The sequence below is a fragment of the Humulus lupulus genome, chromosome 2, assembly GCF_963169125.1.
Source record: "Humulus lupulus chromosome 2, drHumLupu1.1, whole genome shotgun sequence".
Taxonomy (NCBI): Eukaryota; Viridiplantae; Streptophyta; class Magnoliopsida; order Rosales; family Cannabaceae; genus Humulus; species Humulus lupulus.
This window is the reverse complement of record NC_084794.1, coordinates 266,160,575-266,180,510: the sequence shown is the minus strand read 5'-3', so window position 1 is coordinate 266,180,510 and position 19,936 is coordinate 266,160,575. Positions and strand designations below refer to the sequence as shown.

At 44.0% G+C, this 19,936-nt stretch overlaps 1 protein-coding gene across 1 annotated transcript; it reads right to left on the bottom strand.

The window, feature by feature from the left end:
- Window positions 1-1,248: 1,248 nt before the first annotated feature.
- Window positions 1,249-4,535, bottom strand: LOC133815460 (uncharacterized). The gene is made up of 4 exons (XM_062248299.1): window positions 3,693-4,535; window positions 3,399-3,644; window positions 2,903-3,305; window positions 1,249-1,688 (listed from the first exon to the last, which is right to left on the bottom strand). The coding sequence occupies exons 1-4, from the start codon at window positions 4,533-4,535 to the stop codon at window positions 1,249-1,251; spliced, it is 1,932 nt and encodes a 643-aa protein (XP_062104283.1).
- Window positions 4,536-19,936: the final 15,401 nt, after the last annotated feature.

The window sequence follows — 19,936 nt, the reverse complement described above, 5'->3', positions numbered from 1 at the left end:
TATAACTTCAAATGGGCCAAAGTAACGACGACATAGCTTGGAATTGAGGCGATGAGCAACTGTTGTCTGACGATATGGCTGAAGCTTCACAAGGACTAGATCACCTAGTTTGAATTCGACATCCCTGCGTTTCTTATTAGCTTGCTGACGCATGCGATTTTGAGCTTGTTGAAGATTTTGTCGCAGCTGGTGTAAAGTAGCATCTCGTGTAAGCAAGTCATCTTCTACTGCTTGAATGGTTATGGCACCCCGAGTATACGAGGGAATCGTTGGAGGAGTGCGTCCATAAACAGCCTGGAAAGGTGTCATACCAATAGCTGAGTGATGACTAGTGTTATAATGGTACTCGGCCCAAGACAGAAACTTGCTCCATTGCTTCGGATTTTCGGCTGTAAAAGCTCGTAAGTATTGTTCCAAGTATCTGTTGGTTACTTTGGTCTGGCCATCCATTTGAGGGTGGTAAGCGGAGCTCATCTTTAGTGTAGTACCCATTAATTCAAATAGTTTCTGCCAAAAAGTACTAGTGAAAATTGGATCTCTATCTGAGATGATAGTCAGAGGCATGCCATGAAGTCGAATCACCATGTGAGAAAAGAGATCAGCCACTTTGGTAGCTGAGTAATGATGCGGTAGTGCCCCAAAATGAGCATATTTAGTAAATCTATCAATCACCACCAAGATATTAGTCACTCCATGTGAGTTAGCCAGTCCCACAATAAAGTCCATAGCCAAATCTTCCCAAACTCGTTCTGGAATTTCAAGTGGTTGGAGCAAGCCGTAGGGGGCTGTGGGTGAATACTTAACCGTTTGGCAAACCAAACAGGCTGAAACAAATTGGCGCACATCCTTGCGCATCCCGTGCCAGAAAAAATTTGCTCCCAAGCGTAATAAAGTCCTGTCAATTCCTGCGTGACCCCCTAGAGGAGAGGCATGAAATTCCTAAAGTAGCTGCTTCGTTAAATTCGAATGGGCACTAATAAAAAATTTCTAGCAATAATAGAGCAAACCGTCCCTATGTGTGTAGACAGTAACATCTAATTTTCCTTGCTGTTGTTGTTCATGAATAAGGTGGATATCTGGATAGGTTATATTTTCTTGGCGTAACTCATCCAGAAAGTCGAAAGAACATGCACTGATTGCCAAATGAAAAGAAGAGGAAGACCCGTCGACCTGCCTGGATAGTGCATCAGCAGCAGAATTTTGTTTACATGCCTTATACTCGATGGAGAATTGGAATCCCATAAGTTTTCAGATGAAGTGTTGTTGTTCCAGAGTTTGAATAACTTGCGTTAACAGCTCACGAAGGCTTTTATGGTCTGTTCGAATGATGAAGTGTCGTCCAAGAAAATATTGGCGCCACTTAGAGACAGCCTCTACAATAGCTCTCATTTCTCGGATATATGCCGAAGCCCCAACAAATCTGGGATCAAGCTTCTTGCTGAAATAATCCAAGGGATTTCCCTCTTGCATCAATACCCCTCCTATGCCAACATTAGAAGCATATGTCTCAATAATAAACTCCTTTGAAAAATCTGGTAGTCTAAGAACAGGTGTGTGTGTCATGGCAATTTTTAGTTTCTCAAATGCAGCAGCTGCGTCCTTAGACCAATTGAAATTGTCTTGTTTCAATAGCTCCGTGAGTGGTGCGGCAATGGTGGCATAATGGACCACGAATCGTCGATAATACCCTGTGAGACCAAGGAAACCTCGTAACTATTTCAGCAAGGTAGGTGTTGGCCAATCTACCATGGCTGTAATCTTTGAAGGATCCACTTGTACCCCTTGTGAAGACACCAAATGTCCCAAATACTCTATCGTTCGCTGAAAGAACTGGCACTTACTCACTTTTGCATAGAAACTATGGTCTCCAAGTAGCTGAAGAACCAGTCGGAGGTAGAGCTGTAAATACGGGCCGGGCTTTTGAGCACAGCACGAAACCGACACGAGCCCGGAAGGCACGAGCACGACACGGCACGAAAAAATATGGGCTTGGGCCAGGCACGACACGAAAAAATATGGGCTCGGGCCAGGCACGGGCACGACACGGGCTTAGCACGGCACGGCACGACAAGCCCGAAGGCACGACACGTAAGCACGAATATAAAAAGCCCGAAAGCACGGCACACAAAAAGCCCGAATTAAACTCAAATAAATAAAAAAATTATTATTATATCATCATTTTTTTATAGTATGTAAAAATATCATACTATTTTTATAGATTTTATTTCTTAAACTTTTTCTTGGTAAAGTTTTTAATGAGGCAATGTTTACTTTATTTTTATTTTTAAATTTGGAATTTTTATTGTGTTAATTAAGTAAATATATATATATATGTATATATATGTAAAAAGTAAAACAGGGAAAAAAAGTAAAACAGGTAAAAAAAAAGTGGGCTCGAATTAGGCCCAGATTTTGGCTGACTTGAGGCCCATTTTTAGGGCACGAAAAAAGCCCATTTTAAAAAATGGGCTAGCCCACTTTAGGAATATGGGCTGGCACGATCTGGGCCCGGTCTGGCCCGGCACGTGGCCCGTGTGGGCCGTGCTGGGCCTATATATTTATATGCGGGCTGGCCCGGCCCGGCCCACTTTCTTACACAGGCTGGCCCAGCCCAGCCCACTTTTTTCAGAGGCACGAAAATGTGGGCCGTGCCAGGCCGGGCTGGCCCACATTTACAGCTCTAGTCGGAGGTGACCAACATGTTCATCTTCGATGCTGCTGTATATTAAAATGTCATCAAAAAACACAATAACAAAATGTCGCAAAAATGGACGAAAGACTTGAGTCATTGCAGCCTAAAATGTTGAGGGAGCATTGGTAAGCCCAAATGGCATTACTGCAAATTCATAATGCCCCTCATGAGTACGAAATGTCGTCTTATGAATGTCCCGACGATCCATACGAATTTGGTGATAGCCGGCCCTAAGATCCAGCTTTGAAAATACTTTAGCGTTGCCTAGTTCATCCAAAAGCTCCTCAATGGTGGGAATTGGAAGTCTATCCTTGACTGTGATGCCATTTATGGCTCTATAATCAACACAGAAACGCCAAGACTCGTCCTTCTTCTTTACTAACAAAACGGGCGATGAATATGGGCTGGTACTCGATCGGATGAACCCCATCTCCATCATTTCTTTTACAAGCTTTTCTATTACATCTTTCTGGAAATATGGGTACCGGTAGGGTCTAACATTCACCGGTATCGATCCTGGTTGCAAAAAAATTATGTGGTCCACAGCTCTATAGGGAGGCAGCCGCTTGGGTTCATCAAATACACCAGCATACTGAGTCAGAATTCCCTTGCCCTGTGGAGGGAATGTAGTCTCCAAAGTTGTCAACTCGTCCCCCCTATTACCTTGTTCTTCAGTGATAGCAGTCAATCAAAACAGTCCCCTAACCTCTCCCTCTCTCAAGAGAGCATTGAACTGTGTATACGACAGCTGGTGAGTAGATACATCGGTGGATCCAGCTAGCTTTACTACACTTCCTTTCCAAGAAAATTCCATAGTCAATGCTTTATGGTCATGAATGCAAGGGCCCAAAGTTTGTAGCCATTGCATTCTAAGAACCACATCCAAACCACAAATAGGGAATACATACAAATCAACAATGAATCGATGACCCTGTAGAACTAGCTCAACTCCCTTGCAAATTTTTGAACATAGTAGAAAATTACCATTCCTCATATATACCTTGAAACGTTTGGTTTCTTCCCAAGAAAGCTGCAAGTGGTTAGCTAAGGACTCCTGAATAAAATTGTTGTTGTTGCCCGTATCAATCAAAACCTCCAAAGTTTCAGCACCATGCTTTGCCATAATCCAGAAAATCCCCGGGTTCATGGAGTTGGATAGTGAATTGAGGCTCACCACATCCTCAGTAATGTCGTCTGTCGCTTGAAACCCTGTCTCGTGGAAAGAGTCACAGTCCTCTTCCTCATAACCGCACAAGATGAGCATCTGATTCTTACACTTATGTCCATAGCTGAATTTTTCATCACAAGTGAAACAAAGACCTTTGTCCCTCCTATCCTTCAGTTTAGCTGGAGATAAACGCTTAATTGGTATAGATTGAGTACTTGGAAGTGAAGACTTGGTTATAGCTGCTGCTGGGGATGTAGTTTGCTTGTGCATTGGTTGGGAAAATGTGTTGGTTGCTGGTGTAACATTGGTCGAGCGAGAAGACCAAATGGGTCGTCCGACCTCGAATCGATTGCGGCTACTAAGATCATCATGGCGGTCTTCAAACAGTTGGGCCTTTGCCATTGCATCAGCTAGATCAACTGGTTTCAGCATCAAGAGTTCCCTTCGGATTTCCAGTTTAAGGCCCCAAACAAAAAAATTCAGAAACATTGATTGATCTACCCCTGAAATTCGTGGCATCAATGACTCAAATTTCGTTCGATAATCCGACACCCTCCCTGTCTGAGTGAGCTTTGAGATATGTCCCAGTGGGTTGTCATATATTGAAGTGCCAAAACGGGTCTGCAACGCCTGAAGAAACGATTCCCAATCCGAGAATGCACCCCCTTTTTCCATCCATTGAAACTAAGTGGAAGGAGTTCCATCCAGATGAAAAGTACCCACAATAATCGCATTGTATGGTCAACCTGATGAAGATCAAAAAATTTATTGATCTTATAGATCCAATCTTCGACATTAGCTCCATCAAATCGTGGCACCTTAACTCGAAGTGTTTTGAGAATGGAATTAAGGTCACAGCCAGTAGGTTCAAACTCCGAACGCTTACCCATCGACTTACTTGTATCTTTGGCAGCACTTGTGTCTCCTGCAGTAATCGGCGACGATGATCGTGGTAGTTGGGAGAAACGTTCATCCGTCTTGGAAACATGCTGCTTTAGAAGGGATTTGAAATTGTAACGCCCCAACTCCAGGGACCGTTACGGTGTGCCTTGCAAACAGTGCTAAACTCGCTAATCGAGTCATTTGGCCAAAATTGTGAACTAAGTATGATTAGCGGTTTAGGGATTAAAACTTTGGTTAGGAGACGTTTAATATATACATTGGGATCCCGAAAATAAAGTTCCAGAGTCTATTACAGAAAATATTTACAACAGGCAGTTCTAAGCGGCAAAACAGGGTTTAACCCTAGTTCCACTTTAAACCTCGGCCGTGGCAAACGAGCAGCTGCATATGTACACGTCATCACCTAAGCTCTCCAACTCAAGGATGGTCCAGCTTCCTCTTGCCTTTACCTGCACCACGTAGCACCCGTGAGCCAAAGCCCAGCAAGAAAACACAGAACAACATGATATAATATCAACAATAACTATAGTAACCATTCAGGACTATCAGTCCAAGCAAATAGGTGACAATAGCCAAAAGTCACAATAATGAGCAACGCTCCCTCTAGCCGTGTGATGATAGGGTCACCAGGGCTTAACTGATAAGTGATCCTTTCATAAGTTTGATTAGGACAGGTGCAAGGTGATTAGTCACCAACATAACCTTCCTCACGACTCTAGAGTCGAAACTATGGACAACGTCCCTTAGCCATGTGACAAACAGTCACCGGGGTCATATACCTTGGCTATAGTCATCTGGTCGTAGACCAGGCAAGCGCTTATAAGTTCTTCGACCCTAGGGTCGGTCTAGCATTAATGCCATAGAGCCATTCAATGCGCGATTCTCGACTCTAGAGTCGGTCCCTGACTAGTCAGTGCCATACACAAGCAAGTCATGCCACCGATCGTATACCACATGTTCAATATCCATAAACAAGGTATCTAGCATGCTTACTAAACAGATACCAGTACAATTAGGACCATGCACAACCACAGAGGCTCAAGCTCTGAACAATATCATACCCAGTATATAAAGCATGTCCCAATCACATGTTTCTCATGCATCATATGCAATAAATCCAGCAATTCTACATGCACCAATAACAGCCATGCATGTCACGTTTAATAGTCAACCAGCATGCATCAAGAATAGCCATGCATGTCATACATAATAAACAACCGACATGCATCAATAATAACCATGCATGTCATATATAATAATCAACCAACATGCATCATAATAACCATGCATGTCATATATAGTAATCAACCGACATGCATCAATAATAACCATGCATGTCTCATATACACAGGGTGCAGTTTTCTTACCTCAAAGTCGAGCTAGAACGATTTAAAGAACGACCCTTGAGAACGATCAACTTCTAATCCATTAGCGGTCACCTAGTCATAACCAAATATAAAACCTCATCAAAATGAGTAATTAAATACTTCCAAACCCAACCCAAGCCTCCGGAATATCAAATCCCACTCAACTAGGTAGTGGGATCGATCCTAGGCCCTTAGAGTTAAGTTTCCATCACAAAAACACACTTTTGGGCAATTTTTCCCTTAAGGGCCGCGGCCCTACATGGACCATGCCGCGGCCCGCCCCCCTGACAAAGCCTTCACCACCTTCTTCAAGCTAGGGCCGCGGCGCCCAAGAACAAGGCCGCGGCCCAACTTCGCACCAGTCATTTTTCTTCGTTTTTCCACTTTTAAAACCTTCTAAAAACCCATCTAAACATCTCCAAATCATCAAATCAATACTACCAAACTTCTCAATGGTCCAAAACCACCAAAACCTGAAGCTCAAACCAACCAAAAACTCAACAATTCACAAAGTCCAATCCTAAGCTTAAAAACTTAAGAAACTCAAAACTTAACTCAAAAAAACAGAGCACACCTTAAATTCATAACTGGAACTCACCTCAAACACGGTTTTGAATCCCCTTTAATGGCTGTGACAAGTTCCCTAGCTTCCCCCTTTGATCTCCAAGCTTAACTCCTCAAGGTGGCTCTCAAAATTCAAAGAAAAGGATGAAGGAAAGTTTGTACGGAAGAGAAAGGAAGAAAGGATGAGGTTAGGCTCTGTTTTTCTCTGTTTCTACAGCCTTCCAAGCCCCCAAAAACGGATATAAATCCTTAAGGTCAAAAGACCATAATGCCCCTAGACCAATTTAAAAGCTTCTAAACACTCCCAAGGGTAAATTCGTCATTTCCAACCTATACCGTTAATTATAATTAACGCTCTCCAATTCCCGCTACTCTCAACATTCCCAAATACCAACAAATCATATCCCATTACCCTTTAATTCCCGGTAATGCTCTAATCATTAAATTCACCCCGAGACTCACCCCGAGCCCCGAACTTAAACCCGTTATGACTAGACCGAACACTTACATCTCATGATCGTCTCATGTCGATAGCTCGAACCAATCCACCTTATAGTGTGGCTATATTAATTAATCACAATCATGCACCCAAAATATACAATTACGCCCACAGTGGCCAAATTACCAAATTACCCTCGTAATTAACATATGAGCCCATATGCATGCATTCACCATCATATAATAATATAATCTACGTAAACATGCATATAATCATTAAATACTATAATAAATCAATTATGGTCCTCCCGGTCTCCTAATCAAGGTCCTAAACCTTATTAGGAAATTTGGGGCATTACAGAAATTCTCCAACTGAGCATCAGAATACTGCTGGAATTTGAGGTCCAACGACTGCAACATGGCGACAATTTCTTCGTTCTTCATGATGATGAAGGAGGATCGATGAAAGCACCAATGTTAGGCTAAAGGCTCTCTTCGAGATAGAGCAAATCTCCCAGTGCACTCTTGCAATTTCATTCAACATCCTTCCAAAATATTACAAAGAAAATATTTATACTCAGTAGCAGTTCAGACAAGTACTAACAGAATTGGTTACATTCTCTCACTCCCTCAACGTCCCAATATCATCACGTAGTCTCTCAACCATCGTGGCTTCACGCGCTCTCTCTTGCTACGCGCTTTCTCTTCCTCTATTTCTCTTCTAATTCCTTCTCCTTCGGCTCGAATATCACAGTTCTCATCTTCCCTCATTGGTGCTTTTGCAGTTGGCTGAACCGAGTCATTTCCCCATCCCTTTACTTGCTCCTAGACTGCAGTAGAGTCCAACTCAATTGGGCCTGCCTCTTGGGCCTTACTAATAGTTTACCACTAGCTAGAAATTTTAACCAAAAACACACTTTAATATTCAAAATTTTAAAAATCTTTTGCTTTAAACTTGTGGTTACAATATCTTATATTTTCTCTTAAATAATCACGTATATATATAAATTATTTTGTTTTATTAAAATAAAGAATAGTACGTGCATGTCCACATATATATAATATAAAAATAAAAATAAAAACATATATACGTTATATGATTATGTAACATGTACATGTTTGTTACGCTGTCAGTCCATATCGATGATTTTTGCAATTGCTTCATTGAAAATTTACAATTTTGCTTCATCACCAAAACAAAGAAAGTTTCAGCCTTTAAGGCAAGCTGCGACCAAACCCATAATATAGTCAAGCCGTAACTTAACTGCTAGCTTGCCTCAAAAATGATAAATTTCACATTTTAATTTTCCAAAGAATTTTCCTGATAGTTATTGATGCAATAAACTAATTCAAATATTAGTAATGATATGTGATCACAAAATATGCACCAAAACATTATAATAGTGTTGTGACCGTTTTTTTTAAGAGTCATTTGACAAAATAACTTATTTTTTAAAGTCATTTTGTACTCTACCCTAGTTTTAATAATTCTTTACAAAATAACATCTCATAATTTAGATAGCTAGTCGAAAATTTAGACAGGTGATCAAAAAATTCAAACATTCGATCGAAAAATTTAAAGAACTGGTCAAATTTTAGATAGAGACAATTTTGCAAAAAAAATATCAAAAGTAGATCATAGTGTAAAATCACTTAAAAAAATAAGTCGTTTTCACCAATTTCTCTTTTTTTTTTAATTAATTATATTTATTTAAAATAATATCCATTGTCTTAAAAAACAGTGCCACAAAATTGTGTATAGTGTTTTATGTGCACGGTTACTCTTCAAATATCTAATGGTGTACTAGTCTCGATTGAGAGAGGCCAAGCCCAAACCTAAAGCTATAATATAATTTTAGTTAAATTTATTAAAGTATATATCTTACATACAATTTTACTATATTCCAAAAAAAAAAATTAAGGTAGGTCTGAATGTATATTAGAAATCAAAATATATATAATTTAGTTTTTGAGGCATCCGAAATTTTTATATAATTAAAAAATATAATCATAGAATTAATACTATTACTATATGATCGTGTGTACATAGCCGAAGTAAATTTTTGAAAATGACTTTATAAATGTTGTTTGGCTGTTCACGTTTAAATTAATTAGATGGTTTACCATTCAACATGATAAAGATTGATTATAAGATTTTTAGTGTTTTTTCAATTGTTAATCCAAACGTTATATGAGAATAATATAATATAAATCAAAATTGAAAATATTCATTGGGAATTCCGATAGTAAAATTATAAATGCTCAATGTTCAAGGTTATTTTGGAATTTTAAAGCTACCAAAAAAAAATGATGACAAATATTTTTCACATGAAAAATATCATTTTATTTATAATAGCTAATCACGTGATGATAGTGATATTTCATATTTATAATGCATAATCTGAAGACAACAACGAAATAACTAAATATTTAATTAATTGAGTAAACAATACATAGATTTAAATTCATAAACTACGTATCCAACTCCAAGTGGGTCATTAGTCAAAATTGAAGGTCAAAAGTTAGAGCAATAAACAGATAAATAAAATAAAGGATTAAAGAAAATAATAATAATTATAATGGCCAGGCTTTTATCATGAAAACTGTACTTAAAATTCAAGTTTGGAAAGGTTGATGACAAAAAGTAAAAGAGCATGGTTAGACTAGAGCTAGCTACTCCATACATTAATTGCCTGTTTTGGGATCTCTTGGGCAAATTTATAATTGGATAAAGAAAAAAAAAAGTCTTTCCAAATGGGAAATGATTCATATTTCTCTCTATTCGGAGAATTATGGGCTCCATCTAAAAGTGGAGGTACTGGTATTTTCTTCACTTAAAATAGTGATAATTTTTTTAATCTCTAATTTTGAATTATCCTATCACAAGTAGTCTTTTTTTAAATCACTTATTTTTTGGATCTCAAGTATCTTTTAGCATTATACGGATCTCGTACGGCTTAACTTACTATTTGAATCTTAAGTGTATTATTGCACTATGCAAGTCTCAAGTACTTTTAAAGTTGTCTCACTCTTTGGATGAGTGTGGATCGAATGTTCACTAGGGAGTTGGTTCATGATACCATAACCAGAATTATGAAGCTTCATCTAATCACCAATTGGTTTTTAAAATGAACCACATGATTCTTGTCACTATATATATATGGAATACTTCTCAATGGTTACTCCTCATATATATATATATATATACTAGATACAAATAATGTGCAATATGCACATTTCCTTAGTTTTATTTATAGAATTTATTGATTATTTTTATTAAATTTATATTAATATCATATAAATTTTAAATAAATATCTTATTTTAATTAAATAATTTATTTATTTTTGTTTAAGTTTATATTTGTTTTAGTTTTTGAATTTGTGAGTGACAAAAATAGATTATATATTATATGTTTAATGTAATATTAAATATTATACGTGGATTTTAAATTTAATTTTCTTGCTAGTTTTTTTAAAAAAACAATTTGTTGTTAATTGACAGTAGATTATATTATATGTTTAATATAATATTATTCTAATAAGTGAGTTTAAGTTTAATTAAATTTTATTTAATTTATAAAACATATGATTTTATTATTTTTAAATAATTATCATTGTAAAATATCTCAAAAATATTTTATTTTAATTTGCTTAATTATTTATTATTTTTTAAATAATTATCATTGTAAAATATCTCAAAAATATCCTATTTTAATTTTTGAGATAATTTATTTTACTTAAGTTTTGTTTACCGAATTTTTCGGAAACGAATAACTAACAGAATAATAAAAAGATAAGAACTGTAGAAATGTTGAAATGTAACTAAACAAACAGTGTTTTTACGTGGTTCAGGCGTTAACAAGCCCTAGTCCACGAGTCGATGTTATTATACTTGGGAAAGGTTACAGTAAGATGGCTGGTGCACAAGAACTTCACACACTCACAGTGTTTCTCTCGGGTTCTCTTGAAGAAGATGAAGCTAGAGAGATTTTAGTAGAGTTTTTGCTATATGATTTGTTCGTCCCTCTTCTTGTAAAATGAAGGGGTCTTTATAGCTAGGGTTTTGGATTAGGGTTTTTCTCTACGTACATGAGTCTTAATTACACCAGCCATAAATAGGGATACAATTACTGTAGTAGCATGGCTACAAGACTCTATGTGGGTATATTTACGTGAAAGTATGGGGAACACACAAAGTCAGCCGTCTTTTCCAAGTTGTCAGCGGGACAGTAGGCGAAAAGGTACCCTTAGGCGTGCTGGGATGTGTGCGGCTTTGACCTGACGGGCGTGTCAGGCGGGATCCTGTGTCAGGCGGATATCATTCCAAATATGCCTCCTCCAGGACTCGACCGTTTGGCTTTGTTCCGTGCGAGGCACGGAACTGCTTCCGCGGAGACCACTCGAAGAGCTTCTCCTGGAAGGAGCTTCCCCGAAGGATACCCCTTCGGGAGTCCGGGAGAGTTGACGAGTTTCCGTATTGTGTTTGCTTGGAAGAGTAATCCGGACACTAAACGGGAGAGGCGAAGCCTTTCTGTTCATCCGCGAGCTCTGGTCACCTACCGTGAAAGACATCGATAATTCTGCTTCCCCGAGGTCATCAATCTAAACGCTATCCGGAAATCTGGATAACATTTACCCCCCAAGGTCACGGAGCTTTGAGAGATCCGGGAGCTTGTACAATCGGTTTCTTAGACTAGGCGAGGGGGCACCTTCTGTGTTCCCGGAAGGGTTCCTTTTTCCCGCCTGAGTGTTAGTATGAAAAAGAAAGGGAATTTCTTCTGTTTGAGATCAAGTACTCAAGTGCGGCAAGGACCACATGTCATTCTGGGAATGGTTCTGCGACCAAGACGTGTGCGTGAGGTGACTGATTGAGGATGCGTGCGTCAGTCATCTGACTAATGATTTGACGGTTTTTAATGGTACTCAGGGCCCGAGGTGGTGTAATGATGGGAAATAAATACTTTATTCCCATCCGAGGAGTCATAAATAGGATCGTCGCTTCCTCTCCAGCTGTTGGATCTGATGCACACGGAATGGGAAGATCGGGACCGTCCACTTGAGGAATTCGAAACGGCTTCTTCCCTGCTATAAAAACGAGGGAAAGGACCTTTCTTCCTCTTTACGCTTTCAGATTCTCCATCTTTAGGATTTTCAGATTTCCAAACCTTCGAACTCTCAGGCTTCCCAGCTTACGTTCCCCCGAACTTGCCATTTCTTTTGGTAAGTATCTGGAAACTTTTCTTTTTGATTTGGCAGTGGGTTTATTTCCCGAAGTTCCTGGTTTGAATCGCCGTTCGTCTTTGCAGCTTTTACTTCTCGTGATCGTGCTGTGCAGTGATCCAGTTACTCCTTCAACCTCCAACTACCCGAATATCAATAAGTATTTCTACTTTGCTCTTTCCTCCCAGACCTTAGGTTGTTGGTAGTTGTTAGAGTAGAGGTTTCTGCCATTATTGCTTATGTGCATGCGTGAATAGGGCTTTGGTAGGCATGTGATCGATTGTGAGTCGATAAGTAGCCTTTTCTGCATGCTTTGGCGATTTGCGTTTGGAAAGTCGTCCCTTGTTTTGCTGTTTTAGGGCATAAGCATGAACGCCTTTAGGGTGTCTTTCTCTGGAAAAACACTTCTTTTGGTGGGCTTAGGCTCGGGGTCTGAGTCTGGTTCCTTGCTGCCCTTCGGGTGGCATGGTGCCAATCCCTCGGTAAGCTCGGTGGGAGCCTCTCCAAGCAGTTTTCGGGGAGGGTCTCCCCGATGCCTTTGATACCACTAGGGTATGACAAGGGTGCTGACTGCTTAGAGTGTTTTCTTTTTTCTTTTCTTTTGTCCAGTGACAAACATCTCAAAGGAACAACTCCTTGCTGTGGGGGAGGCTGATTCTGCCCAAGAGAAGGGCTCTCCTGTCGCTGGTGGAAAGGGGAAAGGAAAGGCGAAAGTGGTCGCGGCTAGCCCACCAACCTCCAATAGTTCCGTCTGGGAGATGGACCAAAAGTCGAACCTTTTCAGGAATTATGGCATGCTGGAGCTGTATTCCTCTGAGGCAGGCCTGAAGAACATCCCAGGTCTGATGTGGCACCGTCTGTCGGTGCTGGGCGAGTCAGCTAGCCAGAGTCACGAGGGCTTTGGTGCCTGGAGCTGGGCACACATAGTGTGTGGGGCGCACTTGCCCCTAAGGAGTTACTTCGCCAATTTCTGTGTGAAGGCGGGGATTGCCCCCTTCCAGTTAATTCCTCCCAGCTACAAGCTCTTAGCAGGGTGGTTCATCTTTTGCAAGTCCCGGAGACTGGAAGCTCCTACCCCGGAGGAGGTGCTGTACTTTTACGGGTTGAAGTCTCAGCCTATGAGGGGTCATTCAGACAAGGTGGGGTTTTACAGGCTAGAAAGGCACCCGGACGTGATGTGCCCCACTTGTCATACCGCGAGGGTTCCAGACCTCCGGGAATACTGGTTCCTGACGACTGGCTTCCCGCTGAAGAGGGTGCCAGCCCTATCTTTGGACTTCAAAATCCCTGGTAAGTGCTCCTTCCTCTCCTTTTCAACTTTGTTTCTTTGCGTTTGATTTGCCTTTTGGGAGGATCTCTAACGCTTGTATTTGATTTTTGCAGAAGTCGTTCCGCGGACACCTCGCTGCGCGGAGATGATAAGGAGGTCCAAGTTCTACGAAGGGCTTTCTGAGGAAGAGTTGAAAGTGGAGGGACTTGTGACCTCCGAATCGTTGAGGGAGTATGGGTTACTCGCCTCCTTCCAAAATATCGAGCCAGTGAGTGGCAGGGGGCAGACTCAGGTGTCGGCTGACATCCGGGAGCAGATTGCCCTGGAGCTGTCTAAGGTGATCACCCAAGCAGCCCGGGACGAAAATACTTTATCTCCTAGTTGGGCGGAGAGGTTCCCCGACCCCCAGCCGGAGGAAGAGGAGATCGAGGCTCGCCACGCCGCGGCTTACCCTAACATAGGGGCTTCGGGGGCTAGTACCTCCGGGAGAGGTAAGACTAGTTTTCGGTTGATTCACACCCCCAGCCTGTCTGAGGTTTCCCGGACCTCTCAGATGGGGTTTGATCCCCGTTTCCTTAGGCTAGATCCGCGTAGGATACCTTTCGACAGGTATTGCGATAGGGTAGATGAGCTCCTCTGGTGTCTGAGTGACGGTAGTCTGCCAGAAGGTGTCATCATGGTTGACCCTTCTTCTCTCAGCATGTTATTCCCGGACTTCAAGGAGTACGGGAGTTTCCTGGAGCAGGAAGCGATGTTTTGTTTTGCTCGGGGAAGGCCATCCACGTTTCTCGTGCATGGTCGTCCCTTTCAAACTTTTCTTTTTCTCGTTTCTTGTTCCCTGCTGGCGCGCTTGCTTGTGCTTTTTTGTTGATTACCGCTTCTTACTTATTTTCTTTCTCATTGCTCGTTGGTTCGTTAACCTTGCTTTGTACGTTTCTTGCAGAGTATCCGGAAGCCAAGATGTTGGGGAGAGTGACTTTGCTCATTAAGAAGGCTGCCACTAGCCAAGACCCGTCCACGGGGAAAGGACGGAAGACCAAGGCTGGTAGGGGAGGTAAAACTGCCTCCCCCAAGAAGACGAGTGGCGAGGCGCAAGTGTCTCCGAGGGTAGAGAAGTCTCCTGCTGACGGGCCTTCCGAGACCATGATGGTCTCGAGTAGCAGCAGCGACGGGGAAGGGCTTGTGTTCCCCGTGAAGACAACTGGGGTGAGCAAGCGTCCGGGAGAAGATGCTGAGGGTGCTAAGAAGAAACGCCTTAGACACTCTTCTCCTGGTCGAAGGCAACAACAACAGCAACGACAGCAAGCACAACTACAACAACAGCAGCAACAAGAACAACAGAGACAATCACCAACGTCACAGCTGCAGCAACCACAACATCCAAACCAGCAGCAGCAACAAGGGCAATTACTTCTGATGCCGCAGCAGCAAAAGCAACAGACCGGGGCCTTAATACCCCGTCTGCCTCCTCCCCCAGCTCAAAGGGGGTCCACCCTTCCGGGGTCTCCTTCTTCTCAGACAACCAACCTTCCTCTGCCTGGCCTGAAGTTCCACTTCCCACGGAAGCCAACCAGTTTCCCCGCTGCCCTCCTGGAGGGTGTAAGACGGGCCGATAGTTTTTTGAAGAGGCGGTTAGAGGCGGAGAAGGCTGTTACTCAGGGAAGGGCAGATAACTTGTCTGCCGTGAAGAGAGCTGAGCTGGCCGAGGGGGTGAGATCTCTTCACCCGGCCGGAGCGGTTCTGGATGGTCCAGCCTTGGAGAAGAGGCTGGTGCCTAGGCTCGGACGTGCATTGGCGCCGTTCGGAGCTGAGGTGATGGAGGACATGGCCCTGAGCTTATGCGAGCTCAATTCTGAGAAATGGGCCATCAGTAGCAGCAAGGATCCGCTGTTGCTGACACACGCTGTGAAGCAGCAACTGTCCGGGGTAAGCCGTCAGTTGTTATTTTTTGGGATCACCTGTCTTTTGGTCCGGCTTTAGCTCATTCTGTTGTCTTTCCTTGCAGGCCTCTATGATCGCGGAACGCTCGTTCCGGGAGGTTGGTGCAGCTCTGGTTCAGCTGGAGGAGAGCCAACTGGCTCGCCAGGCCTTGGAGGCGGAGAAACAGAAACTGACCCAACAGGCCTTGGGGGCTTCGGAGAAGATTGATCAGGCCCGGCGCACGGCTGAAGAAGAGGCGGAGAATAAATATCTTGCCAAATATCAAGAGTACCGGGCCAAGGCAGAGAATGAGTTTAGACAGCGGTCGGATGGGATGAAGGCCGAAAACTCCAAGCTCCGGGAAGAGCTGTCCCAAGCCAAGGTGGAGAAGGATACCCTGGAAGCCCGCTTGCAATCAAAAAACGATCTCCTCCTTAAGCGGCAAGAGGAATATTCCACTCTTCAGAGTAAGCTGCACGAGGAGGAGCAACTCCATAAGAGGAGCAGGGATCTCGTGTCTATGCTGCAGTTGGGGCTCGCCGAGAAGGATAAAGAGATCGGGGCCTTGCAATTCACTGCCAGGGGGCATGTGACCGAGAAGCAATCCATGCTGAACCAAAATAGGGAGCAACGCAAGGAGATTGATTCTCTTAAGGGGGAGCGGGATGCCTCCAAGGCCGAAATGGAAAAATTGAGGGCCCAACTAACTGTCGCGGAAGCACAGCTGGCAACCTCCGAGGCGGAGCGCTTGAAGGAGAAGGAGGATGCTGAGGTGATACTGAACAGGACGATTAATATATCGCATGTGGTCCTCATGCATCAACTCTGGAAAGTGAACCCGGAGGTATTAGGCTATCTGGGAGATGATGCCGAAGCCATGAGGGAGAAGCTACTCGTGTGGGATCAGGGCCCAGAGGCGTACGTCCAAACTTACAACATTGACGAACGTGCTGAAGCTCCTGAGGCGGGAGATCCCGGAGAGGCGGGGACCTCTGAACCTTCTCATGACCAAGTTCCTCCTTCCAATGAGCCGACTCCGCCAGCCTCAGTTGAAACCGATGCCCCCGAAGCTGCGGTCGTGGAAGCTGTAGTTACCCCCAATGCTTGAAGGGGTTTTATCTTTAATTATTTTTCATTTTGAGTTTTTCATTGCGGACATTTTTGCCATAATCATAGCATTCTCCTTTCTTTTCTGCCAAGTTCTTTATTTATCTTTGCGCTTAGGGTAGACATTTATACGGTAGAAACTGTTGTAGGGGCGTATGGGGTTTTGGTTCCAACGGCCAAAACCTATGCACTTCCCACTTGAAGCTTTAACGGATGATGTCTTTTCCCATGTAGTTTCTAGGTTACGAAGGTTTCCTGGTTCCAACGGCCAGGCTCCTTTCACCGTACTTTAGCTTTCCTGAGGCAAATAGCCAATCCCGGGACTTGTAGTTATACTGTTCACTGGGATTGCTAAGGTGAGTCGTTCCATTGTTTGGAACGGGAGTTCTTTTGGTGAGCGTTGCTAGACTTAAGGTTAGATCTTTGCGAAGCAAAACTAACTGTTGTTGCGAACCTCATGGTGGCTGACTTCAGGGACCTGGCATGGAGCCCTGCGAGGCAAGGCTTATTGCTGTCGGGGAAATCGCCACACCCACCAGGTGTGATCCTGGAGCAGGGGCTTTGCGAAGCAAAGCCGGCTATGAGTGGGGGGATCGAGCATGTCTGCTTCTGGAGCTGAAACTTGCAATGGCCATGGAGCTTGCCATGCATTATTTTGTGAGATCCGGAGTTGGAGCCTGCGAAGCAAGGCTTACAACGGTCGCGGATCTTGCCATCTTTCGCCTCGCTGGACCCGGAGCTGGAGCTTGCGATGCAGAGCTTTACAGCGATCACGGGTCTAGCCATCTTTCGCCTTGCGGGACCCGGGGCTGGAGCTTGCGAAGCAAAGCTGTACAGCGCTCGCGCATCTTGCCATCTTTCGCCTTGCGGGACCCGGAGCTGGAGCTTGCGAAGCAAAGCTCTACAGCGCTCGCGGATCTTGCCATCTTTCGCCTTGCGGAACCCGGAGCTGGAGCTTGCGAAGCAAAGCTCTACAGCGCTCGCGGATCTTGCCATCTTTCGCCTTGCGGGATCCGGAGCTGGAGCTTGTGAAGCAAAGCTCTACAGCGCTCGCGGATCTTGCCATCTTTCGCCTTGCGGGACCCGGAGCTGGAGCTTGCGAAGCAAAGCTCTACAGCGCTCGCGGATCTTGCCATCTTTCGCCTTGCGGGATCCGGAGCTGGAGCTTGCGAAGCAAAGCTCTACAGCGCTCGCGGATCTTGCCATCTTTTGCCTTCCGAGACCCCCAGTCCCGTCCATCGCTGGGCTACACAGGAGATAATTCTCATGATACATAATGGCAGGCATTTCCATGGCAATTTTCACATAAGCACATAATGCACATATGACACGTAATGCAAGCATGTTCATGGCAACAAATAAACCTAAGCTTAACAATTTAAACATTTCAAACAATTTAAAATTTTCAAACACAATGCTAGCACATAAGTGGTGTTCTGTGTACGTTTTGTTCAAGGGGCGTATGGCTATGCCTTAGCCATGTATACCCCCCAAGTGAGCGTGGGGTCCGGACGTCTCCGGACCGCGTGGTCACTTGTTAAAACGCAGCTTTGAACACAGGGATAAAAAGTGCAGTAAAAGTGGAGTGAATCTCTCCGTGTTTCATTAAATTAGCCTGCCTGGCGTGAGTTTTACAACAGGGAGGATTATTTCCACATTTTTCACTTTTGCTATTTTCACCAAGGACTTCTGACTGAATGGTCCGGGGCCTACTGGTAGTAACGGCGGAGGTGCTCCGCGTTCCAGGCGCGCGGGACTTTAGATCCGTCGAGTCTCTTTAAGTGATACGTCCCATGGCCCACTTTTTCTTGGACTTCGTAGGGGCCTTCCCAGTTGGGTCCGAGGACTCCTACTCCCGGATCCTGCGTAGCAGGAAATACTCTCCGTAGGACAAGATCCCCAACTTCGAATGTACGGCTCTGGACTCTCATGTTAAAGTGTCGGGCTATCTTGCCTTGGTACATTTTTAGTTGGACCTGCGACTGCTCCCGGAGCTCTTCGATCATGTCCAAGGACTCCTGGAGGAGGGCATGGTTCCGGGTAGGATCGTAGGTGTCTTTCCTGTGAGAGGGGATCATAGCTTCTACTGGGATGACGGCCTCGCAACCGAAGGTCATGGAATAAGGCGTGTGCCCCGTCGAAGTTCTCTCTGTTGTGCGATAGGCCCAAAGTACTCGCGGAAGTTCTTCCGGCCAGTGAGCCTTGCAGGCTTGGAGTTTTTTCTTCAACGTGGTCTTTAATATTTTGTTTACAGCTTCCACTTGCCCATTAGCCTGGGGTCTGGCGACTGCGGAAAAGCTTTTGATAATTCCATGCGAAGCACAGAAGTTCGTGAAGTGTTCACTGTCAAACTGCTTTCCGTTGTCGGACACAATTTTCCGTGGAAGCCCAAAACGACACACTATATTCCTGATGACAAAATCCAGTGCTTTTTTAGATGTGACCGTGTTCATAGGTTCAGCTTCAGCCCATTTGGTGAAGTAGTCTACCGCGACTATGGCGTACTTCACTCCACCCTTTCCAGTTGGGAGGGAACCTACTAGGTCAATGCCCCAAACGGCGAACGGCCAGGGGCTGGTCATTAGGGTAATTTCTGTAGGCGGCGCTCGCGGAACCTTGGCGTACCTCTGGCACTGCTCACACTTCCTGACATAATCCACACAATCCTTCTTCATGGTGGGCCAGAAGTATCCTTGTCGAAGGATCTTTTTGGAGAGGCTCAGCCCGGAGGTATGCTCGCCACAGAAGCCTCCGTGAATCTCATGGATGATGGTGCTGACTTCGGTTCCGGCAACACACCTAAGGAAGGGTATGGACAACCCCCTGCGGTAAAGCTTTCCATCCATAACCACGTATCGGGGAGCTTGATATTGGAGCTTCCTTGCGTTAGCTTTATCAGTGGGGAGCTCTCCGGTGGTGAGAAATCTGAGGATGGGTCCTATCCAGGAGTGGGAATGGTCGATGATGGCGTTTATCCTTCGTGTCTCAGTACTGGGGGCTTCTAAGTGCCCGATGGGGACTAAGCCATACTGTTCAATCTCCGGGTCCGTTGCAAGCTTGGCCAGCGTGTCCGCAAGTGAGTTCTGGTCCCGGGGGACCTGGCGAATTTGGTAGCCTTTGAAATGCTGCAGTAGGTCGCGGGAGAGAGACACGTAGGCAGCCATCCTTTCGCCTTTCGTCTGGTATTCCCCGGATATTTGGTTTACCACAAGTAGGGAGTCGCTGTATACTTCGATTTTTTGGGCTCCGACTTCTCTGGCCAGTCGTAACCCAGCTAACATGGCTTC

Coding starts and splice junctions, on each gene's coding strand:
- LOC133815460 (XM_062248299.1), bottom strand. CDS start 4,535: ATGGAAAAAGGGGGTGCATTCTCGGATTGGGAATCGTTTCTTCAGGCG. Junction 3,306..3,398: donor CTCTCTTGAGAGAGGGAGAG/GTTAGGGGACTG, acceptor TTCCCTCCACAG/GGCAAGGGAATTCTGACTCA. Junction 1,689..2,902: donor GGCCGGCTATCACCAAATTC/GTATGGATCGTC, acceptor TTGGTCTCACAG/GGTATTATCGACGATTCGTG.